A 26,052-nucleotide genomic window follows, 5' to 3' on the forward strand; every position below is an offset into this window, starting at 1 on the left:
TTGGAAAGCCCATGAGACTCTTGATCACTTTCCCATAAGCCCATCTTCCAGGTTTTCAGCTCATACAAGCGTTTTGCAGTTCCATTAGAGACTTCCTCTACACTTAAGTTTTAAGAAGATATTTAATTCTTCTGACTTACGCCACTGTTTTGCATTTTCTAATTTCCCTTTACATTTATTCTTTCTCTTCCTGTCCTTGTTTCTCACATAGATTCCTTCCTTCTGGGCCATGGTGGCTGTCGCTGCTGGTAACACCACTTCCCTGCAGCAATGCTACATCAACCATACTGTACCACTGGCTGGCTTCAGCTCAGCCATGCGAGGTTGCTGTGAACCTTTGCCTGGAGGATAATGAAATCACTTGAGGAAAAAATACCTCCTCAGCACATCTGGATATGGAAATGTACTGCCATCAAAATTACAGTTATGGTCAAATAACTTCTGAACTGATGACCTTGTTATATAAGGAAATGTATTTGTGCTCTGAACTGAAAGGCAAGGCATCCCTGCTAGATGTGGCATTCTGTCACTACTAAAAACTCTTCAGCTGTTGAATTTTCCACTTACTTTTTCCTCTGTCTTATTTTTGTTCTTTGCTGTACCTGACCCAAAGGTTGTTTCACTTGTTCGTGTTTACATTTACTCTTTAGAGAAGAAAAAGAAGCAGCCGTGCTCCATGCAGGAGTGTGGTAATGTGCATATGTGATATCAGCTGTTCCTGCTGCACACTAGCATGACCTTGGGAAATATTTAGGCTCTCTGCACTTTAATCTACTAAAGACTGCTAAATGATGATAGTCTTTCCTCAGCAACATGATTGTGAAAGGAAATGACGGGATCATCATGGTGAGTGAAGGATGTGTTTGAGCAAAGTATATGCCATGCAGAAGATTTGGTAAAGGGTATATCTTCTTCCCTTAATACGTTCTTATTGCCAGGATGTCTGGATTAAGAAATATGATTAGCAGTTGCTGTGTGTAGTTCTTTGTTCTTCTTATTCATCTTCCAAAGAAAGCAGAGAAAGGCCAGAAGTTATTCTTCCTGAAGTGAGATGTAAGACAGACACCGACTGAAGTGGGAACAGGCAAGGACAAAGCAGTGAGCTGCTGTGCTGCTGCTAGCCTTGTGGGAGCGGGGGTGGCAGCTCTGAGGGTGAGTTAAGAAAAAAAAATATAACAGTACAAATAGCCCGTGGTAAAAAGGATAATATTTGGCTTGCCTTACTGATGAAGTGTATTTATCCTTTGTGGAATATCCCTAGCAGAGATGGAGAAAGACTTCTTAATTCAGTTTTCTTTTGCGTGGTGATTTTATTACCAAGTTGGAGCTTAATCTGAGTCCCCTGGAAACCAATTAAAGAACTCTCTGTAACTCAGCAGAACCGGATGAGCTTTGATATATGTACTTTATATATTTATATCCACCAACTCCCTTCCAGTCAATGCATCTCTATAAATTTCAAACAGTTGCACAACATTTTTCTAAACAGCATCACTGCAGACTTGATCCACGAAGAATCATTTTAACCTACATCCTTTTTAAAGCTTCACATGCTGTTCAGGACTATGTCTCAGATGTTTCTGAGTATTTAGGGACGCTGTCTATATATTCTGTTATTTTTAATTTGGTATGGAGGTGTGTGACTTCTCTCTCTCTCAATAGCATTAAACAATGAGCATTTTTTTTCTGCATTTTTCTAGCTGTCCAATGACAAGTTTGCAGTGGCAGATCCTCTGACTGCCAGCTCAACGTATTTATTCTCCTCCAGAAAGAGGGGATTAGAGATAAAACATTGTTCAGTTCTGCCAGAACTAAGCATTTGCAATAATCGAAGTTCTAAATTACTTTTATGGCATTTGTCTTTGAAAAATATTAATGACCATGAACTGTTGAATTTTTAATTTTTACATTTGTTTTGTGAGAGATAGAAAAATACAGTTGTGCTTAAGATTTGTAGCTCAGTTTAAACTGGATGACCAAACATTGTGGAAGTTGGTAACGGAGCTGCCACTGTGCCAAGCTAAAACATTATTTCATTGTGGAAGTCTTTGAAAGTCCCTGGTGGCTTTCCCATCCCTGCCAAGGCATGTAGACTGGCTCAAAGTCTGTACTCCTTTTCCCTTAAAAAAATAGAGTGTGACTTGGGAGTGACTTGGTTTCATGTTAGTTAATGTTTTCAGAACTGGATTTAGGTAGGTCTAGTGTTTTTGTAATGTTGAACACTCCTCCATCTTTAGTTGCATCTTGGACCACAGCCTGCTTTGTCTGAGCAAGCTGACTGTAGGAAGTTGTACAAGGGTTTCTCTTTAGGTTCTCAACCCCACAAAGAATATCATATAATGCTAAAATTAAAAGTTTATTTTCAAATTGCAATCATATGAAAATTATGCAATATTTACCTAGGTAAATCCTGTGAAAATTCTAGATTCTGCTGCACAGAATCTAGAGAATCCCAGACAACTGAAGTTGCATGCATATCTGTCTTCATTCCGTCAGGGACCTCTTACGGCTTGGACTAGAGACACCTGGAGCACCTTGGGTCTTTTGAGGATTATTGGCTTTTAATGAGCAGCCAGAGCCTTTTTTCTTGAAGTCTATCTGTGACCCCAGCCAACCCACAATGGAAGTGCTGCCCCATGTTCCCCATCTGCAAGTGTGCATCTTCATGCTTCTCAGGCCATGTTTCCGATGTAGCTCTGCAAGCGTTCTGCCTGTAAGTCCTTCTAAATCTCTGCTTTGTCATTTCTGCCTGCTAGGCACCATGAGTTGGGTTTTGTTCTTTCTGTACCCATCAGACTAATGCCTGATGTGAATTGTATTCTATCCAAACAACTTCTTTTTCTTTCTTGTGGCACTTTTAACATATATTTATGTTTTCTGCTGGTAGAATAAAATGTGTATGCTTTTGTGGATAATAACAAGACATGAACCGAAGCTTTTTAAAATGAATGGGAGGATTGCTTTATGAGATTCAAATGCAATTTGAAAACATTAATTGCTGTAACAGCCAAAAGACTTGACAGGAAAACAAGGAAGATCTTGAAACAGGACAAAGATGAACTCAGAAGTTTTTAACATGACAGCTGTTTACCTTCAGCTGAAGTTTTCCTTAAGAATGATCAGCTTGTGCATGGCTTGTCCATAGATATTACCTAGGGATGTTGAGGGCACCTGTTTGCTTTTTATCTCCCTGTTGGCACAAAAAGAAATAAAAGCAAATGACTGGTGCAGCCTGTATTTACTTGAATTACTGTCCTAGGAACTAAACCAATAGCCAAGTACAAGCAACAACCTTAAAAACGGACTGTTTAAGATGTGCTGGCTTGTAGATGGAGGTAGGCAAGTCACAAGTTAGATCAGCCTCCTGAAGAAAATCCAGTTGCCTTTAGTCCTGTCCTGGACAGACTGTTACTTGAGATGTGTGTGCTGGGTGTCTTCCCTAAGGAAGATGCAATTCTTGTAGCCCTTTAGCATTGCCACGTGAACCTGTAGCATTGCAGTTTTCCTTTTGCTGACAGTTTCTGGAAGCAGTTGTCTGAGAAATAGCAGCAACCATGTTTATGTGCATCCCAGAAACAGCTGGTGTACCTCCCCATGCCTTTTCCCTCCCATCCATCAACTACCAAGACCCCTCCTGGAAGGTATCCTGTCCCCAGAGGAAGGCCTTTTCTTCTTCAAGTAGGTAATTTTTTAGTTGCTTACATAAAAAAAAAAATCATTTTGATTTGCTTTTCCCTTTTCAGCAGCTCCAGGAATGTTAAAAACCTTCAGCAGACAGGATGGTTTGTTTCTATGGAAGCTGACTGAGGAAACTGTCAGATCTTCTTCATTTTAATCTGAATTACCAGTTCAACACATTACCCAGAGTAGAAATATATCCATATAACCACCATCTGAAAACTGCCCAGTGATGAAACTGCCCAGCAAGATGAAACAGCTGATAGATTTTAAGGCTACAGAAAAAGCAATGTAAAGCTTCGGTTTGCTTTACTTCATGCAGTCTGCCTTAGGAACTTTCTGAAGAAGGTGTTAACCCATTTGCTGTAGCTCAAGGTCACACATTTTTAGGAAGACCAGTGACCTGTGTGTGTCTGTGAGCTGGAAAACAGCAGTTCACTCAGGCTGCAGCTCCAGCAGCAGAGCCAGGGGTCTGGGTGCTTCCAGGCAGAGCCCCTGTCTGCAGGTGCTGCTGCCAGCTGAAATACTTGGCTTGGGCAGGGCAGAGACACTATATACATATCTGTCTCTTTCCTTTTAATAGGTAAACGGGGCCTTTTGATCTGCTGGACCATTAAACCAGCACCTTCCTATCATCAAAGCACTAATTTATTGTCTTCCAGTTATATCAGTCTGGAACAATACACTCCCATTGAGTACTGCTTAACTGCTATTGTTCCATTTAATGCCTATTACAAAATCTTTGTTTACTTTGTATCTAGACGGCTCTAATCTCACCTCTGTAATCACTTCTATTTCTCCTACTGAGAGAATATATAATCTTCCTTCCCAGGCTCCACTCAGTGTTGTCAGCTTCCATTAACTTACTGTAACTCTCTCAATATTTTTCTCTAAACCCTGGGTTCCCTGAGTCACATGAGTACGTGAGAAGCTTAGCTTTCATTACCAAACTATGCTTCTAGCTTATGTGGCTGCCAGTGAAGCTTGAAGACCTGAATCCGAAGGGCTCTAAAGCTATAGAGGACATGAAACGTCTCCTGTGTATTTCTATATAAGAAAAAAAAATCCTAGTCTTGAAGTAAATCCTCTCCTTTTGGGCATTAAACTTTCTGGTAGCTTAGACTGATATTGAGGAGGAGATTTGCCAGTGTAATTATAGCAGCAAAGCTGCTGCTGGGACTCAGGCAGCAGTAGCAGGTAGATGGAGAAAAGGATGAAGTATTTGAGACTGAGTGACAGGTATTTTTGGCACTCAAAAACTATAGTAAGACCTATTAAAGTAAGTATAAGAAATCTGTTTCAAAGCCTGGATGTTTCCAAAGGGTGTCTTATCAGAAAAGCCCAAGCTAAAATAACACAATAGCATCACTCAGTATGTGGATCAATAATATACAATATAAATGTAATTACCTAATGTCTTTGGGAAGTAAAGAATTTGCAATATAGAAGAGCAGTCACTGGGTACAGTCTCTGTGATTGCAGGTGCAATGTTTGGTATTATGGCACAGAAATCCATCTTGAAAACAGGTAGGCTTCTCTTTTCTGCTGATCTTTTTCTTATCTTTCCTTTACTTTCTTGTCTTCCTCTGTACTTTCCTCTCGTTTTTCCCTTTTCCATGTGATTGCCATGATGATCAGAACCACCTTAGTTTCAGTCTAAATTTGACTAATCTTTATGGAAGATATGCTTTTATAGTGAGAACTGTGCTAGGTTACATTAACTTGAATCTTGTCTTAGTTTCTAATGTGAATGTATGACACACCATTGTATTTCAGGAAATGTGCTGAGGTTGCATACACAAGCGTGATAATGATTGCATAATAAAAAAGGTGTACTGACAGTTATGGGAACAAAAATGGTCTTGTACTACAGGTTGATTCCTGCTCCTGCTGTTCTTTATTCTTCATGTTTTCAAAGGCTTGCTTGTGTGTGTATATATATGTTTAAATGTAACTCCACAGTTAATCTTGAGGAGTTTGCTGGGATTTTGTGTACCACACAGAGCTGCATGGACTAAAAATAAAAATAGTCTTCAGCTCCAAGACTCTGAATTGCTGAAACAATGCTTGTGTTTAGGATTATAGTATAATTCCAATTCTGCAAGAAAAGCAACTAAAAGCCCTTTTCTGCTCCCATTGTCAATCTAAAGAGGGAGGTTTCACAGACACATATTTACCAGAAAGGTACCCAACTTGATTTTTCAAACTCTGTATTTGGGTACTTCATTTCCGCAAGGCAACACAAGTGTTTCTGTAATTCTTTCTGTAAAGAAGATGCAGTATTGTATCAAAATATTAACCCCATTTCCACCTCTGTATACCTGTTCTGTCCCCTAAATCTTTCTTAAACGGTATAGGCAACCCAGGAATGACTAAAAACCTGGACATGTTCATGTGGTTGGTATGACTAATTATTGGATTGCCTACTACAAGGAACTGTTTCCACACCCTAATTTTTTTCTGCTTAGCCTGAAATTCAAAAAAAAAAAAATTTAATTCTGACTAAAGGTATTGCTGGTCGACTGTGCTCCCTGAAGGTCAGTGGCTTTTTCTAATGCCTAAGGCATACATTCCCAGTAGCCTAGTTTCCAAATCTCCAGTTTAGACAATCTAATGATCTTCTTTTTGTTAATTTGTCAGGTTGTCTTGAATCCAATTTTATACAAACACCCATGACATCCCCTGGCAGAGCTTTTAATTACAGAGCATATTTTAATTACGTTTCAAATAAATCCTTCCTTTTGTTAGTTTCAAGTAAGAAAAAAACCTTCCTGTCTTTGGGAACTGTGATAAATACAGGGTAAATCCTTGTATATTCTATGCAAGGCAGAGATGTGGATTTTCAGCCAAGCTTCTACAAGAAAAAAGGCAAGGCAGGCATTGCAGGCTCAGAAGACTGATGTTCTATTTGGAAGAGAAAACAGAGGACCCCGCCACACGTTTGGGAAAAGCAGGCGTAAATCGTCTGAGTAAATGCTTGTGAAAATGCACCTCTCTCCGGACTTCTGAAAGGAACTGGAGTTGCCTGAGTTCCCCGTGCCTGAATGCTGTTCTCTGTTACTGCAGCCTCCAGCAACCAGCACATATCTGCCCTAGTGCTGAGTCAGGCAGAGGACAAAAACCTACAATCGGTCTTTACGTTAAAGAGTTGAGGACTGCTTCATACATCTAAAGCGTGGCTCTGATCATAAGTGCCCTGTGATGGCATTTGGTGGTATGCTTATTTCTCCTACCAGGAAACTTTAGAAGCACATGTGCAACACAGGACTGTTGTTGAGTTTATAAAATCTCACACTGAATAACTGTGAAATAGTCAAATAATTTGTGCAATCTTTATTCAATCTTCTGGTGTATGTACCTTATGAAAGACTCCAGTGCCCTGATTCTCATCCTCAAGGGCACAAAAGGATACCTTCCACAGCAACTCTGACGACTGCTGTCTGTCTTGGCTGACTGACTGCAGATGGGGCTCCCTTCTTACCACTGGTTTCACTCCCATCTGCTTCTTTTTGCTGCGTTGAAAAAGAAATGGATGTAGACCACGATTAATTAGTATCTTTGTCATGTACCATTGCTTTACAGGCTTAAGTTTGTTGGAGAGAAATAGGCATATTTTGAGATAAAATCAAAGGGTCTAGGAAGAACACAGTTTGCAGGTATTGCAACATCAGTTGTTAACCAACATAGTTAATCTCTGTATATGTTACTTAGTAAAAGTGTTCCTAAGACAAACAGCAATGCAAAATTAGAAGAAAGGAATCTACAAGAGCGTAAGTAACAATGGATGAAACATGAAAAAACTTGTTTCAAAACCATGGCATATTGTCAAGTATCAAGAGGATTGTTTTGAATAATGACCTTCAAGGCAGAGAAAAATCCCCAAATCCCTTTACTCTATATCTGCCTCTTCTAAAAACAGCACTGGAATTCATATCATGATTATGCGCATAACCCAAGGCTGTTTTCACATCTGAGAGACACCATCTTCATCCGTTGAACTACATAATATAACTTGAAACACAGTGCAGCACCTGAATTCTCTGAATCAGTGTGTTATTAAAAAAAAATAACAAACAATTGCTTCCCGTTGTACCTCACTGACTCCAGCTTGGTAGCATACGGGGATTTGGCCAGGAGTCTGACTTTTGGACCAGTTCAGTTGCTCCTGGATGCAGTGAGTGGGGATAACGCAATTACTGGTAACACCCTGCCAAGTCATTAGTGCCACCGTTATCTTTGCAGGACATCAGAAACATACCTACAAGGCAAGAGGTCTTTTAGATAAAACGTCAGTTTCAGATTGTAAGTGGCTGTGGTCGTTCTGCAGTCTGTTCCCTCACTGTTTGGAAATTGAAGTGCTATTGATTCGTTGCAGGCTGCTTACCTTCGGACAGACGCTGTTACTCATTCTTTGCCAAACTTGCATCCCTCAGCTGCCGAGAATGGGATATTGGAAAATTACCTGGTCTCCAGTGATTTATGAAACAGATGAAATCACAGCTGGGGGAGATGAGCCATTTGTACTTACCTCCATGTACGCATTTATAACGTCTACATCTATACACATAGTATTTTCATCTATTGTTTGAAAACTCTCATTTTTCTACTTCCTCACGGACCAAGCTCCAACCGGGGCGGTACAATTTCGTGGCTTTTGGCCAAACCGGGCGCTTTTGGGGTACGTTTTGCTGGGATCCCGGGCCTCCTCCCCGCTCACGACCCAGGCTGGGCACCGGGAGCGCTGAGGGCTGCAGCGCGGCGGCGGCCCCACGAGATGGCGGTGCGCGCCCCGCACCGACCGGGCCGCCGGGGCGGGGCCGCCGGCACCCCCCGGCCCGCAGCGGGGCCTTTGTCTCGCCGCCGCCGCCTCCCTCGCAGCCTCGGGCCCGGTGCGGGGCGGCCCCCCCGGGCCTGCGGGTGCCCCGTGCTGCCCCCTCTGGGCGCAGAGCGCTGCCCGCGGCCGCCCGCCTCCTGCCGGAGCCCCCCCTCGGAGCGGCGGCTCGGGTCCTGCCCCGCCCGCGCCCCGCCTCCGCGCCCCCCTCCGCCACCCCCCGGCGGCCGGCGGGGACCCCCCGAGCGGCGGGCGGTGCTCGGCCGGGGCCGGGGCGGCCGCGGCGCTTCGCTGGTGGCGGCGGGCGGCGAGGAGCGGGCGGGCGGCGCCATGCATTGCCGCAGCCCCGTCTGGGCGCAGGCGGCAGCCTTGTGCAACCAACATGGCTGCGGGCGGCCGCGAATGAAAGGAGGCGCTTGGAGCTGAGGCCGTCTCCCCCCTCCTCCTCCTCCTCCTCCGCCGCCGCCACCACTCCTCCTCCTCCTCGCCCCGCGGCCCTGGGGCCGTGTGGCCTGCAGCGAGCGGGGCAGAGAAGTTGGCTGCGCCGCCCCGCAGCAGGCGGGGGTGCCGGCTGCCCGGGAGGCGGCGGTAGCAGCAGCAGCCCCGACCCCCTCCCGCGGCTCCCGCTGCCCCTTTCCCGGCGGGCAGCGGCAGGAGGAGGGGAAGAAGAAGGAGGAGAAGTTGTCTCGCCGCCCGGGGGGCGCCGGCTGCAGGACGAGGAGCGGCCGCCCCCCGTGCGCCGCAGGGAGGCAGCGGCAGAGCCGCCCTCGGCCCGGCCCGGCGCCGCTTCCCCGGGACGAAGTTCGGCGGCGGCGCCTCCCCGGGGCCGGGGGGCGAAGTTTGGCCGTCGGCCGCCATGGAGCCGAAGCACAAGGAGCTGCTCGCCCAGTGCCGCCAGAGCCTGGCGCAGGCCATGACCGAGGTGGACAAGGTGGTGGAGCTGCTGGAGGCCGCCGGCGCCCTCGGCCCCCGCGACCTGCGCGACCTGGAGGCGGCGGGCGGCGGCAAGGCCGAGCTGCTCATCGCCCTGCTGCTGGCCAAGGAGCGGGACCACTTCCAGGACCTGCGGGTGGCCCTGGAGAAGACGCAGCCCCACCTGCTCTCCATCCTCTACCTCAACGGCGCGCCCGGGACGGCGGCGGCGGCCGAGGAGACGGCGGGTGAGCGGGGCGGGGGGCGCGGGCACGGCCCGGGACCAGGAGGAGGAGGAGGAGGGAGGGCGAGCGGCTGCCCCCGCCCAGCCCCGCCGGGCAGAGCGGGCCCCTCGGGGCTGGAGGTGGGGACGAGCCCCGAAGTCCTGCTCCGCCGGGTGCTCAGGCTGCGAACCCCTGTTTGGGGCGCTGTGCTGCGGGGGGTCCCGCGGTTGCTGCGGGCTGTGCTGCTCGGGGGTGAGCTGGGAGGAGGAGAGCTGGGTGTAACTGCACGCCCAGGTGAGAGGAGTTCAGCGGGAACCTTCCTCGGAAGCTGGGCTTTGGCCCAGGGGTCTTCCCTTCCCTCCTTTCTGCACACCACAGTCTGCTTTTCTTGGGATGGTATCAAGCTTCAGAAGAAAAACAAAACAACAACGAAAAAGAGGGGGTAATCCTCAAGTCCAGCAGTGTTTCTAGATGAGAAATACTGAAATTGAACTAAATAATAAATCTGCGTTTAAATCCGTAGATAAGGAAATATATGTTTGTCCAGGGGATGTGCAGGCATCCTCTTGTAGCGTGCGTACAAGCCGAGTGATTAAGAAGAACGTTGTGTTTTTGTTTTTTTTTTTTGCTGTTACCAGACTTGGGAATTGCAGGATGACTACCTGGTTACATAAGGAACTGCTTTGGGAGGGCTTCTTGACCCTTACAGGCTATAGGACTTGGTCAAAAAAATGTAATTCTTCAGAGCTGCTTCTGTCAGGAAAATGGTGCTTCTGTGCGCACTTGCACCGTGTGATCTGCCCCTATTTGAGTTATGCTGTTGATGGTAATAGTTTGCCAAATAGAAAAACGCGTCAGGGTCTTCTGTTTTGTTTCATATCCATGTGTTAATAGTGTATGGCCTTGTCTAATGAATATATGGCGGGACCTCACAGGAGAGGGAAAACAGACTAAACAATGGACCTCAACACTTCTGGCATTATGTGGTCTGACATCAATGGGCGATGAGGGCACTGCTGCTTTTCAGAAATGGGACCCATGATGTTTCTGTATGATTAGATTAATGCTGGGGCTTGTCTTGTTGAGAACACATATTAATTGTACTGGTCTACCAGTGTTCCCCAGCCTTTTAAGCAGAGGTGTAAAATGTGAATGCCAAGAAAAAAATGCAGTGTATGTTGTACTTTGTAATACTTCTTATTTTTTATATGAAAGAATTGCAGAATGTCGCAACACTGAGCTCATAAGGAAAATGTAGTTTAATTAGCAAAACTAACCATATCCTTCTTGACTGAATGTGGTCCTGAGGATCATCTGAATTCTATTAACATCTGCATGGGGAAGGATGGTCCCCCGACAGGGTGGTTTTCATTACTACCGATAAATGAAAGCAAAAGAAGAGCTAACTTTGAGGGCTCTGTTTTATTTTGCTTTGCAATAAACATGTCTACAAATGAGTATGCAGAAAATAGCTACCAGTGAGTGAGCTTAGGGATAAGCTGTCATGCATGTATGAAGGTAGGGGACCCGAGCCTTCAAAGACTGTCCTATGTATTTCGGCATTACTTGTCTGAGGAGGTCTCATGGTAAGTAGTCATGAGACTGCTTGTGTGAGCACCGAATGCCTCTGAAGAATCACAGCTGCTGTGTGAGTTCATCCTGAATATGTTATGTGAAGGGTTAATGTTTGAGGGTAAGTGCAGTAGAAGGGTTCTTGTTTGAACCTGTATTCAGATGTAACCAGGTTTTATTGTAGTGTCTCCCTGTAGGAAGTCTGACCACCCGTCTTCTCTTGTCTTGCCACTTAGGATTTTTACTTCTTTTCACTGTGGATGCTGAAGGCGGATGAGTCAAGCTGCGTTTTGTTCTTTGGGTGTAGTAGCAAACTGTAAACATAGTAGTAAGAAATGCTGTTGGATTCTGGTTTTAAAATACTCGAGAGAAACAGTCCTCAGCATGTATTACGTAAAGAGGGGAAAAAAACAACAACAAACACCTCCATCTTAAATACCCCTTTAACTGAATTTGTCTGGCTGAATTAAGTTTTAGGATTACCATTAGTATATGGAATATGACAGTTTGCAGTGGCATACTTGTGTAAAGGACACCTCCTGAATGCCTGTTGTAGGTGAAAATGATTTACAACTGATACTGTAGCAGTACTTGTTAATTCCTTTCTTCCATCCGATGTTGCTGTGAAAGAAAGGGGAAGGTAGTCAGCAACGTAATTTGGTTCAGAGATGGAGAATTCAAATGTAGTCTGTTTATGACACAAGTGAGAGAGTTGTTCTCCTTACGCTTCCATGTATGTGGTTAGGCTTGCATTTTCTCTTTGTTTTTCGGTTGCAATCACTGTGTTTTCTTCTGTCTCATTTTTAATATAATCTCCTTTCAGATTTGAAATGTAACGTGAACTGTGATGGAAATGTAGGCTGTTGTTTATATCAACAGCTCTTGTGGCTGGCTGGACAATGTATAGCTGACACTTTTATAAGTATTTATCTACACAACAGGAAAGGAAGTCAACAGCTGTTCTGAGGGCTAAAGGGAAAGAATTGGGGTACTAGTATCTGTTGGAAGACCTCAAGTGTGGATAAGTGTAGTGAGGTTACAAGGGGCTTGCTTTCTTTGTAGAATTTTCCCCAGTCCCATCCCTGTTTAAATATCTTTGTCCTTTATAGTAGTTTCTACTTGCTTGTGTTAAATATAAAACTTTGTAGTGGTTTGATGACAGTTTTTATAATAAAATGTGTATTTTTAAGCTTGTTTATTTCTACTTTGAGAATACTGTGCTTCAACAGTGTCAGTCAACAGTGTGTAAAACCGAAAGGGCAACTACTTTTCATCAAAGCAAAAAATAAACAGAGTACTGTTAGCTGTGTTTTCCGTAGTCATGTTTATAGATGGCATTCAGTTCTTCCGTGAATAATACGTTTGGTTATTATGTTACAGTTCTGTGCAAGTGTTTTTGTGAGAAATGGGCTCTGTCCATTTCAAAGTGAATGCTTTGCTGATTTAAAATCTTCCAGTGCTTTTTGAACGGACCTACTCTTTCTTTTAAGTAGTGTGCTAGTTGCTTTTATTTCTCTATTTGGGTGACCCATGGGATTATTATTTGATGCTTGATTGGGCAAATTACCTCTATTGTTCATATGAGAAATACTGTATTCCGATAGTCAAATATATCCTTCTAACGTAGACTTAAATCACTTCCAAGAAGTTGCTTCTGTTTCAGATACCTACTAAACCAATGATCTTTCACATTAATGTAATACACATTTCTTTAACATAAAACTTGTCCAAGAATACAGCAGAAGATACATATTTGTGACAAATGCTATTAAAGTTTTTTTCATTATTAATTTAATAAAATGGCCAAAACACGTCCATTTGGAAGCATAAAATAATACTGGGGCTTTGTAGTTAGATATTTATTTAATTATTGTTGTGATTTTTGGAAATAATAATAATAAAAAAAAAAGTAGGAGAGGCTGGGTTGCCATGCTTGAAATTTGTTTTTGATATGAACTTGTAGAGTGGCGGCAAAGGTGCTCCCAGCTCTGTATCCACAAGCTGAGTGAATTGTTCAACTTAAAAAGCTTTGCTGATGGTTTCAAAACTATTAAACAGGTAGGTTCACAATCTCCTTTTTTACATTAGCAATTGTTTTTCTTCATTTCTGTAACCATCTTGCTGCAGTAAGTGCGTCTCGTCTCTGTAAGATTAGTAAGAACACAATGACTTCCTTTACCTGTAAGCGTTCAGCACCCTTGTGGATTTAAAAGCAGAGCATGTCAGTCTTCAGAGATGTTTTACTTATACAATTCTAGGTTACAGTTTTAGTTTTAAAATTTCAAAATTTAGAACTCTGGATTGATTGTATTTTTAAACAAGTTCTTGAAAGGGGTCTGAAGGAAAGAAGGAAGATAGTTAAAAATTGACTAAATAGTTTCCTTCTGCTCTTTTATGACGCTTATTTTTTCTAGCTCTGTTTGGTAAAGGATAAAGTTAATTTCCAGTCCAGAAAGTAAATGTGGGCACTTACAGGAGTAGAAATAAGTTAGAATTGAAACTTTTTTTTTTTCTTTTAAGGATTATATCAATTTCCTTCCTCAGCTTTATTTAAAAAGAAAAAAAATATAGTGTTTTAGACAGAACTGATTTTAGGTCAGAGTTTACTTGTAAATATTGCTGTAGTCCTCATATACAGGCAGGCAGTGTGTCCTCTTATGTATGAAGTGTGGAGGTGGAAAGCTGTGACCCCCTCTGCTTGCTGGCAGCTCTGGGGCAAGGAGCAGAGAAGAAATGGGTCCCCAGGAAGCTGGAGCACAACAGCTCAAGACTGGTTCTGGGGTCTCTGCCTTGTGCCCCCATCTGCAGAAAGGTGCCCCACGATGGTAGAAGAGCCAGGGAGCTGGAGCGAGGAGCCGAGACCCTGAGCGGATAAGCTGTGAAATACGGAGACAGGCTGCGGCGTCCTGCAGGAGGAAGTGGGAAGGCAGGGAGGCTTGGGAGGAGAGAGGGAGAAGATAAGAAGTAACACTGGAAGCGTACGCTCCCTGGGGAAAGATGGAGAATGAAGAGAAATTGTAAAAGCATAATTTACTGATTCAAGGGCTGAACTGGCAATTTTGCAATTAGGTTCAATTTATGCTCTCTTCCACTGCTGAAAATTGAAGAGTGGGAGAAGTAGAGCAGTATGTCTGGGTTCTTTCAGACCTGTTATTAGTTCTCAGGGTAGCCTCTCAAGCCTTCTTAGAGGACTTCTTAAAAATGGTGCAGATCAAAAAGCAGGTAGCATTTAGGAGCCACTTACATTAGGAGAAATACAGGTCTCTGGCAGTGATGAGCAGTAATTAAAGTTGCGAAAATAGCCAGTGCTAGTTTTGTAGTACCTGTGCCTTCTGATGACCTCAAATACACGGTGTCTTTTGGAAGTGTCAGGGAAAAAAAAAATGCAGGAAGCTTCCAGCAGGTGTTAGAGGGGTATTCACAACTGAATAGGTAATAGTAAGTGGATAGAAGTGGTCTCTCCATCCCGAAGAAATGATTGTTTTAGCAGTTCAGAACTCCCAAGCATGGTGGTTCTCAATTTCATTTTTGTTGTGCTCATATGGGAGGGAGCAAGGCAGCCAGAGTAAACTGTTTGGGCCACTGTTTTTGGCAGTGTAAAATCACTAGTGATTTTTGTGGTATTAGCGCATACAGTTACTGAGCTGCTTTGGAGACATACAGGACTTGATGTCTTACTCTGCTCTGGTTTGTCATTTTGTATGATATGTTTCTGAAGGACTCCTTTAACTTGTCACTTTCATAAGTGTTCCGAAATAAGAGCAGTTCACTTTCAGACATGGTCAGTAACAAACCAACAGCTTTCCGTAACTGGTGACTTACTTGTTCAAGCTAGAGAATGCCTATCTAAGCTTGTTTCAGATCTAATTGAACTATCATTCTTAATGTTATTGTTTTATTGCAGCTGTAATGGTGTTGTGAGCTTTTTAGACCTCTGCCCTAGATAGTGAAGACCACAGCCACCACACGGCTAATGACTTTGGGCTTTCCAGTTCAGTTAACAGCCTGCAATTTGAGCTTTTTTTTTTTTTTTTTCCTTTGTTGTTTGCTTTTACCATTTTCTGACCCTCTCCTCCCCTTTTGTTTCATTCTATTTGCTTCTTAGCTTCCCTTGGTCCTGTTACTTTTCATGTTTTTGCCCTCAGTCCTACTTGCTATTTCCATTATTTATTTTTTTTTTTAACAGCACAACAATTTTTTAATCAAAATCTGTATCAATAAAAATATACCAGTAAGTCTTGGTAAATTTCTTCAGTCAGTTTTGCACTTTTTTTTTTTTTGAAGACCTGTAATTCTGTAAATGTCAGCATCTTACTTTATCTTTCAGAGCTGTTCATTGTCCAGCATGGTTCAGGGTGTTCCTGTTTTTTATATATAAACAGTCTTGAAATGCTGAACATGCTATAAAATCTAAAAATGATCTAGGTAGCAAAACATGTTGGTGCACATAATTTTGTAGGAAAAGATTTATAATAATAAAGTTGGGGCTTTATTAACATAATCTATGCTTCTGTGATTTTCTAATTATATTGTTTAGTTGCTGCCGATACATTATTTATCATCCTCAAGATACAAGTCATTAGCTGTTATTTAGTAAATGGTGTTGATTTAGAACTGATTCATCCTGATGTAGGAGGTGGAAATGTTGCACTGACTGAGCTTTGACTTGAGGGTAACCAATATTTTTTTAATCTAAGCCTCCAAGAACGGGCTGTCCCCGGAGGAGATGAGCACTCTAACTGTATCTTTAACATGTGAGTTCTCTTCTTCCAAGAGGGCCACGTTTGGGTGTTCTGGGTGTCACTCTGGGTTATTAGTTCTTCTCAATGCAAGGCAGAGTTACTAAAATATTCAAGGAAACCCACAGCACTATTGCTCAGAAATGAGTTAGAAATGCGTGCTGTACAGTGTTTGCTGTGTCATTGGTGTGTTTATGAACTCACCATAGGCTGTGTTGTAGCAACAGTTGTTTTGATGGTGATAGGTGTTATACCAGCATCTGTTGTTTTTTCAACTAATAAGTAAGATCAAGTTTGGGAACGCCTTCGGCGATCTGCTGTGCAAGAAGGATCTGATCTCTATAGGATGCTCTTTGCACGGTTAAGTACCTGGGGATAGAACAGATACGGAGGGCTGCTGCATTTTGAAGAAGCTGACAATCACTTGCCCACTTGGGCTGAATAATTAAAGATATTTTTCTTGATAATGTGTGGTTGTTGGGCCATACAGAATAACATAATACAACTGGAGGGCCCTTTTTACCCGAACTCATGTCAGAGGAAGTTAAGAGCAAGCTACTGCCTTCTCGCTCAGCTTCTGCAATCTCCAGTTTACCAATTCCTGGGCTGAGTTACTCAGCAGTTCACTTGTTCACAGCATTAATTAGTGTGCTCTGGGTTTCTGCTCTTTGTGTTTTGGTAATTTTTTTTTGAATTGTTGGCTGATAAAGGAGTTGGATTCAAAATGGCACATTATGACCTGGTTCAGAAGCTTTGCAGGCATACAAATGGACCTCTAGCTGGAGAAAAAAGGCAAGAGGGAATGTAAAGCCAGTGAATGTTTCAGCTGGCGAGTTGGTGGGTTGAGGAAAAATTGGCAGACCAAGGTTTGTTTTTTGGCAAACATTTTATGTAAATGACAACTGTGTGTTCAGAAATGTACAGGACAAAATTCCAATGATAAATCAAGAAACTTTTCTCATGACTGTTTACATGCACTGTGACAACTTTCTTGTGTCCTCTCTCCTTTCACCATAGCTTTTTATTGTACCTGGCCATAGTTGCTGATTCATGAGTATGGGTATTATTTGTGTGGCTTTTGACTGTGTGAAGTAATCCCCATTTATATGCATCAAGTTGGACACGTGCTTATGGTGGCAGGATCAAGGCCTTGTATATGAAGCTTGTTGGATTAACCAATGTCTTCATCTTCAGTAAGCTGCCATTTATACATTGGGCCTCGGTAAGTATGGCTGAGACCTGCCATACTTACTTTTTTTCCTTTCAGTAATACTTAAAAGGAGCTTGTACGGGAAATTTTGTCTTGAGGATTGATCTATAATTTAGTTCAAACTTTCCAAGTGCTCTGTGCAGATGAGCTGCATCCTGTTGATGGAAGTGCGCCAAAATCCTTGCTTTTTGAGTGTATTCATTCTCTGAGACAGGCAGGCCAGCAGGTATGGATATGTATGATTTTCTTCAAAAGCATAAGAACTTCGGGACTAGGAAAAACTAAGCTGATGCAGTAAACATCCATATCAAAATTACTAAATATAGCTGCTAAATTGCTATGTAGATGTTCACGTTATTTTAATAAGCATAAAATTATATTTACGTCCTTCACTGTTTCTGTGGATAGTGTTCTGTTGCGTGGTTACATAGAAAAATAAGTTTAGGAGGAAATAGATCTAATGATCTTGATCGAGCCATGTGATCTCGCACTTTTCAAGCACTTAACATAATTTTAGGTCTTCCTCATGATCCTCTGGAAGAAAGAATGGTTGATTGTCTCTTCAACTGGAAGTCAGCAGGAGATGGATATGGTTTTAGTGACTACTCAGGAAAGCTTCTTGCTATGTGTTTTCGAAGTTCTCTTTTAATACCTCCTACACAGTCTTGTGAATGCTTGCAGGGATTTTCTGGAAGGTCTACTTCACATTTAAAACATGATTATCTGGCTTTCAAATATCGTGCAAGTGAGTGTGGTGAAATCAGACTATCTGAAGGTTTTCTTTGAGGCTGTATGCATCACCACAATGACAACATCTGGGTATGAACTTAAGTTAATCTTGAAAATCATCATGAGTGTCCAGACATTAATACATCCTGCTCATGTAAATAAAAATACTTATTGGAGAAAAAGCATTGTATTGAAAATAAGTGAGAATTTGAAGACCTGTTCTCTCCTATTAGAACATTTCAGCTTATTGCTACATAATAGCTGCATTTAAGAGAGCAACAAAGAAAAAATTCTCAAAATTTCAGGTTTTGTTGAGGTATGGTTGTATATATTACCATTATTGTATAAGACAAGAAACCACAGTAATTATTGAAACGTTTTTTTTTTTTAGTAGTGGGGTAAATAGATACAGATGAAATGAAAGGAAGACACATTTGGTATCTGTTAGCAGTAGCCAGACTGTTTTCCTTCATGCTAATAACGGAGGAAATTATCAGAGTATTTTTTTTTTCTTAAAGGCAGCCAGAAATTATAGCTATTGTAGTGTTTTATACAGGCTAGTCAGTATAAAACAGCATACTTTCATTAAGAGAAAAAATAAATGATAAAGGTCTCCATTAGTCACTTAAATGAAGTATTCAGGTTGAAAGAATGGAATCCTAATGAATTTCTGCATTTTGCTGTTTTCTGTATTTTTATTGTGCTTGTTCAAGTGCAACTATATTTTCATTGCTATCCAAGTATTTTAAACATTAAAAAAAATTGTCTAACATTGGGAAAATGTGTGTGGAAGATGTGTTCTTGGGGTATGTATTGCTCATTGAAAAATTCTAGCAAAGCCTGATTTTACTAAATAATTGCAGCATTAAGTAAAAATATTCTCCAAGTCTTGACTTGCATTAAATATTTGATCCCTTTTTTATGTTAGAAATCTTTCATTAATAAGTTTTTCTCCATTCTCTTAGTTTTTTTGTCCCCGTGTATTTTTTTCTGCACGTTTCAATATATTGGTGAGTTACTGAGTATGAGATTACACCGGAAGTTTCTTGATCCTGTTGGGCTATTTATACTTCAGGAAACTTACCTATTGAGGTAAGCAGTAAGACAAGTAGTTCTGATGTTGAACAATGCTATAAATTTGAACGAATGAGGCAAGTGAATGAAAAGCAACAGTTGATATGATGCCATGTGCTTTCATCAGAGCATGTTGTATAGCAATGTTCGTATTTTATTCTATTTTTTGCATCCTTTTATTGTTAGACTTCTATTGTCAACCTTTGATGTATGCAGATTGTTCTTAAAATGAAAAGGACTTGCAATTATTTGTGATTTTCTCATACCTCCTATCTATTCAGAAAAGCATCCATTTCTAGTATTACAAATATTAAATCATGATGCAGTTCCTGTACCTGTGTCTAACACAAGCTTTATTTTTTTTGGTAGCATTTCCACATAATACAGGTGAAAATGCTTTTTGTGCAGTCAGGCATAGGGGAAGTCTGGTAAAACTTAAGGATTTAAGATTTATTGACGATACAGCTTATGAACTCTTCAGACAGCTTTCTGACTGTAGCAGAAAGGTCAGTTATGAGGTAGTGCTCGAAACTGCGTGAAAATTGATGTTCTGTGGGGGGGAATTTTTTTTTTTTCTCTTTGCATACTTAGTAGATTACTAAAGACTGCAGCAATAGGCAGCTGGTATTGGTTTTGTTCTGAGTGTTTTCAAAAAAGAAACAAACAAAAATGCAACCTACCTCACAGGACCTTTGAAATGTTTACATTATTATTTAATGGACAAATTAAAAAAAACAACACACCAATACAAGCTGTTGAACCTTCTGTTATTCGTTTTAAGATTACTCATACCTTACCAGGAGTGGGTGAGTATTGAAGCAAAGACAAGTGGGAATGAATTCAAGATTAGGTAACTCTTTGATATCAGTACATTATGGGACAGGACCTCAAAAAGGAATTAAAACTGAGGACATTTTGTATTGGCCAAATACAAGAGAAACAGAATGATTTCATTATGTGTGCTGTGTGTATTCACTTACACAAGAACATATGCATGTTTGTTTTCATTGTTTCTTTTGCTGGCTTCTTTGTTTGTTCAGAACCAGAGATGATGGCATCAGTTTCCCAGTTTATGGTGATGTATTTCAGAAATGCTTGCATTCTTTTTAGTTGTGCATCTGGTAAAATTGTGTCACGTTCAACTGTGTTATTTTGATTATAGATGGCTGGTTAACAAAAATAAATAAATAAATAATGGAAGGAGAGAGTGGATGAAATATGCATTCCACATTGTGGTGAAATGATAGTTTGTGAGAGAAGAAATTTGCCATGGTTAGAGCAATTTTTGGAAATCATTCCCTGTTAATGAGGCAAGTTGACTTTGGATCATAGGGTTTTTAAAATTTTGACCCTGTAGGTGAAACTGGGAGATTGTGGCCCTTGATGGTGACTAATATCAGATGTTGAATAGTGGTTGCATTTAATGTAGAATCCTTAGTGTTAAAGAGATTTGCAACCTTTCTGATCTAGTACTGGGCATCCTTTTGTGGTGGTGGCAGTAATAGACCTGTATTACTGCATGCACAAAAACATAAACATCTTAAAAGCTGATCAAATAGAGTATTTTGAAGTTATTTATTTCTAATGTTAGATAATTTAAATAGAAATGTACTTATGTTGTTCTCCCCATCTCTTCCCTGGCAACATGATCTTAGGTACTGTTTGTAGTGTTGGTAAGATACCGTGTGGCACTGTAAGTTGAAGAACCCAGGAAAAATTTTTTCAGTCCTGCTTGGGCTTTATATAAGATAAATATATCTATAAAAGAAAGCAATATAAATATAAATACATATAAATATAAAATCATTATATATTCCCTTAAAGCATGTCCTTATATTGATGACCAATGTTTGTTAGCTTCAGGGGAGATGTTCTGCAGTTACCCTAGATAACAACATCTTTTTGAGCATTTACAAAGGTATTGAATGTATGGCGCGCTGGGAGGTTGTAACAAAGCATCTGTGTCTTTGGCTGTTCCAAAGATAAGACAGTAGTGAGACTTCTCTGGGAGTGATTTTTTGAAAGGTTTTGAAGAAATTAACTTGTTCTCTAAGTTATTCTGTTATGTGTGACAGAAGTGGTTTAGAAGTTACTCTTTCTGCTGCAACAGTTTCTTTTCTGGTAAATAAGTATATATCTGCAGCCTTCTGAATATAAAATTTGGGCTTGTCAAAACATTTATTAGTATTACAGCTCTTGCTGAACTTAATATCTTTTTTTCTATTCTTTTAAACTCACTTCAAGGAAGTGCTTTATGTGTGGTCGTTCTTATTTTTTTATTCTTCATTTCATATCATCCTGGAGAAATTTGCACAATTCTTGTTAAGAAGTAGCTACCTAAGACTAGTTTTCGTTAAGCATTGGTCAGTTAGAGTAATGAAAATAATGAAATATATAAATTGGTGATACCTTTTCTCAGATCAAGTATAGGGTTTCAATAAAATAACGTTGAGTCCTGGACTGTTTCATTCTGTTTCCATCAGATACAGTGTGTGTCTGCGTTTTTGGCGAGAAGTAGCATCAGAGGGAAAAATCTGTTACTCTGCATCATCTTTTAGACAGCTCTGTGCTCGTTAACAGGTTCATTAAGGATCTATCTGGTAGACTTTAAGCTAAGAATGATTTTAAGGTAAGAATGATAATTACTTGATAGTAATACAAAAAATGATTTCAGCTTCAAATAGTGCTTCTAAAATAGCTTTTCAGAGAGAGACTTTCTTTGCCAACTTTTCATGTCCCTTTAGCCATTCCATGAATGGCAGGAAAAAGAGTTGTAGTCTCGTGGCAGCCAAAGCTTGCTGGTGCCCTTGGAAGGGCTGCACTCTGCCCATTCCTCAGCTACATGCAGCACCAGTCGACTGCTAAATTGAGTTTTGGCACAAGGTGTCTTGTTAACTACTTCCTACAGACTGTTTTCCCCATACCATCCCGTCGTATGTCTGAACTGAAAATCCAGCCTTGCTGATGCTAACCTTTCTAAATTCTTCTGTAATTTTTTTACTAGCACTGCTAGTGTTAAAATGCTGCTTGAAAATGAAATGGAGACATCTTCAAGTTTTAAATATGCAGTCTAATGCTGTTTTCAAGCACTAAGCAGAACAAGCTTTCATGGTACTGCATGGGGAACATGTCAAATGAAATGTCACATCCCTCATTATTAAATAATCCTGCTCAAAGCTGAAGCTGTAAGAAAATGGACTATTATAAATATATAGTTAAAATTTCTATATTTTGTTTAGTTTTAAGATTACAACTGTTCTCTGAGTATAAAGACGTCAGTTCACTTTCATGTAAGAAGTTATTTCTTAGGTGGAACAGGGTATTTGTGTCCTCAAAACTGGTGAAAATTGCACACTTACAAATGTATACACTGTAAATGAATATCTAATTAGAGACTTTTGGAACAGGTTTCTGTCATTCATAGGAAACTAATATGTGAATATTAATCTCTGTGGCAGACGACAATCATGTCTTAAAAGACATAAATGACATGCCATATTGCATTGCATTTTTATTAGAATTTATGTTCCTAATTCCATTTTCAGCAGTTAATCTAAATTTACAGGTTCAGAATTGTGGTAAAATGTGGTTTTGTAGTTGGGGAGGCAGTGAAGGGAGGAGGTCATCCCAAGAGACAGAAGCAGGCTAGTACTGGAAGACACCCTGCTCTAGTGCAGCCCACAGAAATATGAATATAATTGCCATTTTAAAAAATTGCTTTCTTAAAGTACATGTTGTAAACTAAAACTAATATTTGAGTGCTGTGATGGTGTCACAGTAGCTGAATCTTCTTGGTACGTTTCCACAGAAACAACCTACTTCCCAGTCCAAAGAAGAAATACAGGAAATACTGCAGCCTCTCCCAGTAGCTTATTGCTGATGGACTTTGTAATTACATCAGTCTAACTACATCTGCAGCCTGCTCTGCAAGAGGTTGGATTTAAGATTAATTGTATGACGAAGGATCCTGGCTTACAGCTATATCTTAATTAGAATTCAGAATCCACTTTACATGAAAAAACATCTGAAAAGTCTTTTCTGAAAGAATACTGATTATAGGCCAAATGAAAACATTTTGATCTTTCTCTTCTCATAATTTGGGAATAGCTTAAGTATATATAAATATATTCCCATGCCATCTGGTTTATTTCTCTTTTCATCTTGCTCTCGGCTTCTGTCATCTTGCTTATTCCTCTTTGCATTTATAATTAGTAGGAAAAAGCAAGTAAAAGTGACTTTCCTGCATTCACAGTAACATTTATAAAGTTTTTGAATGCCATGTAAAATCACGCTTTTCTTGGTTTTGAAATTCACTGCTGTTAAATATACCTCTGCCGATGATGTGTATATACTAGGTCACTTATAACCGAGTGCATAATATTTTAGCATTGGTAATCAATACTGTTCTGGAAAGTATCACATTTTTCAGAAATAAGTAGTTCAGTTCTTGAACTACAATATGAAGGCTGAACTATTACTGTTCTTTTAAGGTCTGGTGGTGTCCTGGCAGACATTAGTATGTTTCTGAAAGCTGTGATTTGGAAGTATTTAGTTAAATGTGCAGGAATTAACATTGATTACATTCTGCGAACTCTCAGGGTATAGTCTTTATGAAGAATGGTAGAGAAATTCTCTCTCTCTCAGTGATTGGTTGGCATGTGTGTCAAAAAAGTGTGGGCTGGGAATTGGTTCTGAAGTCCTTCCTTAAACAGCAACACATTAAAGGTTCAATTTGGTGTAACAAGATCTATAAGTGTATGCTGCTCTTAAGCAAGAAATGAGTTCTTCTCTTGGGTTTTATAATGATATTGCTGCTTCCCTGAGTTAGCATTAGGATCATACTTAATCATCCTGTCAAACCGGGGCCTGAGTTACTGATAAGATAATTTGCAAATAAAATTTGCTTTCGTATAGTGTCAGTTGTGTTCCAGTTTTTCTGGCAATGTTTGGAAGTTACCTGCCCTAAGTTGGTCTTTACTTGCTTCTGCTCAAGATCTTTCAGAATACTCTTAATTTCTAAGCAAATGCTAAACTGAAGGAAAAGCATCAAAAATACTTAAGATTTTACTTAAAACTTTCGATTAATTAATTGAATCATGGGATAATACACCATTTTAAGGTTCCCTTAAAAACTAGGAAAATTAAGTTGGTTCTTGTCGTGACATAATCTGTTCTGAAAATATGCAACTTTGTGTACTGCTTGCAGATAATAACAACTGTCATCTACTTTTTTATGCCATTAATAAATAACAACAAGTTCTCATGCATTTCCTCACTTGATGGCAATCTACATAAGGTCTGTTGCCTTCCACAGAAATACAGTAAAGCCAAGTAATTCTGGTGTTTGTGGTATTTTACAGCTGGACAGAAGTGGTCTCTGTGAACCCTCTATTACTGGATTGCAGGAAGGCCTGCCATAAAATGGTCTTGATTACGTGGCTGTTCAGAGTAGTTGATTTGAGCTAATCTCTGATTAATGAGTGATCTTTAGCTTTACTGGAGCCATGCTGAGTGTTAGTGAAGTAAGAAATCTGATTGGGGTTTTACTACGTTGTCATCTAAGAACTAAAATGCGTGTTTTCCTCTGTAGTCAGTTAAAAGACAGTTAAGGTATTGGGATGTCTTCACATCTTGGCCCTCTTTCTGTTTGCTTTGTGCCTGTCTTTAGTATGGCTTTGTAATTCGCTTTAGGCATAGGTGATGAAAAGGGGAAAAGGTCTGTTGGAGCATTATTATTGAGAGAGGAAATAGTCCTCCTAGGACAGCACCACGAGGATTTGAGCTGATGAGAAGCCCTTTGCTGTGTGATGGGATGGATGCTGTTGACACTGGCAGCATCATGGACGGAGAAGAAAGCTCAGCTGGCATTTGTTTTAAGGAGGTACAACTTGAATTGTTTTTGTCCTGCATGTACAGAACTGAAAAGCTTTACTTAACTTGTCATCACTTTTTTTTCCCATCTTTGGAGAAGATTGTTCTGATTAAAGTCTGTGAAGGGAATTTTGTACTTCAATACTGCAATTCTAGTGTCTTTGGATATGGGGTGCTTTTTTGTCTTTGCTAATCTCTCCACAGGTGCTCACCCCTTTCCTCATCAGCTTCTTAATTAAGTTTAGTGGATATCAGGAACTCGAAGAGGAAGAACCATGGTATATGCCCTTTACCAACTAAAATCGTTATGTGAGAGCTACTTAGCTCATCTGTGCAGTTGCACTGCAATATTGTAGCATTATACGGAAGAGCAGTGCTGTGGTTAGATTCCTAGATTTGGGCAAAATCCAAAAGCTAGTTTTGAAAGCAAACAAATGCCCCCGTTTCCCTTTCGAAAGGGGTTGTAGCGCAGTAGTAAAATCCATCTGTGAGTGACCTCCCGGAACTGTGTAACTCTACACCAGCACATAGTAATTGTCAGCTGAGGTGGCGGCCGGTCCTGCCATTAGCCGCACGACCAGCACGGCACTGGGCCGACTGGTTGAGCTGCGGCCTGGCGCTGCTGAGAACAAGAGGCCTTTGTTGGGCGGCCCAGGCCTTGCTGCAGGTCGCTCGGCCTGGGGGCCGCCAAACCTGTCAGCCAGCGTCCGGGCAGCTTGTGCTAATAAATCACCCTGCCTCTTGCAGCAGCACAAAGTCCAGAGGGTATCGGCAGTGCCTCGCTGGGTTCTGAGCGTGAGGAGCTGTGCCACGACATTTCGTGCTTGCTGTTTGCACTACAGCACAGCTTGTGGTGCCCCAAGGGTGATGGTGTCCTGGGTGGGTTAGCAGATCATGGCAGCTTGGACTTCTCTATCCGTGTCCTCACAAGTACTCTGCTTATGTGTTATACCAATGATGCGGCTTGTAAAAGCTTACAACCTTTTTTAGTTTTGTTTTGTAAAAAGAGATTTTGTTTTTGTCTTTTAACTGCTTGTCTTTAGCAACTCTGGGATAGAGACCTATATTTGTTTGCTATGAAAACTTATTTTAGGTTGCTTTCTCCAGACTTGTGTGTATAAATTTCCTGATATCAGAATAAAATTTTAAGTAAGTGTTGATAAAAGTGAACTGTCTTAAGTTTCCAAGGATATGGAAACCCAGTGATCTGGC

General features: G+C 41.0%; 2 protein-coding genes across 7 annotated transcripts in view; both read left to right on the forward strand.

The window, feature by feature from the left end:
- The window catches only part of POLR3A (RNA polymerase III subunit A), a 45,851-nt gene extending 40,316 nt beyond the window's left edge, over positions 1 to 5,535 (forward strand). For 2 of the 4 annotated variants that reach the window (XM_027460702.3, XM_027460703.3), the window contains one exon: positions 212 to 5,535. The gene's annotated coding sequence lies outside the window, so the exon portion shown is untranslated. The remainder of the gene's footprint in view (positions 1 to 211) is intronic. The other 2 variants (XM_072039503.1, XM_072039504.1) reach the window with 2 other exon arrangements.
- A 3,688-nt stretch (positions 5,536 to 9,223) lies between these two features.
- DLG5 (discs large MAGUK scaffold protein 5) overlaps positions 9,224 to 26,052 on the forward strand; it is a 107,168-nt gene continuing 90,339 nt past the window's right edge. For all 3 annotated transcript variants that reach the window (XM_038181720.2, XM_038181721.2, XM_027460701.3), the window contains exon 1: positions 9,224 to 9,669. In XM_038181720.2, the coding sequence (XP_038037648.1) occupies positions 9,366 to 9,669 (304 nt within the window). In that variant the 5' untranslated portion in view covers positions 9,224 to 9,365. The remainder of the gene's footprint in view (positions 9,670 to 26,052) is intronic.

This window comes from Anas platyrhynchos, chromosome 6 (genome assembly GCF_047663525.1).
Source record: "Anas platyrhynchos isolate ZD024472 breed Pekin duck chromosome 6, IASCAAS_PekinDuck_T2T, whole genome shotgun sequence".
In the NCBI taxonomy this organism is placed as follows: Eukaryota; Metazoa; Chordata; class Aves; order Anseriformes; family Anatidae; genus Anas; species Anas platyrhynchos.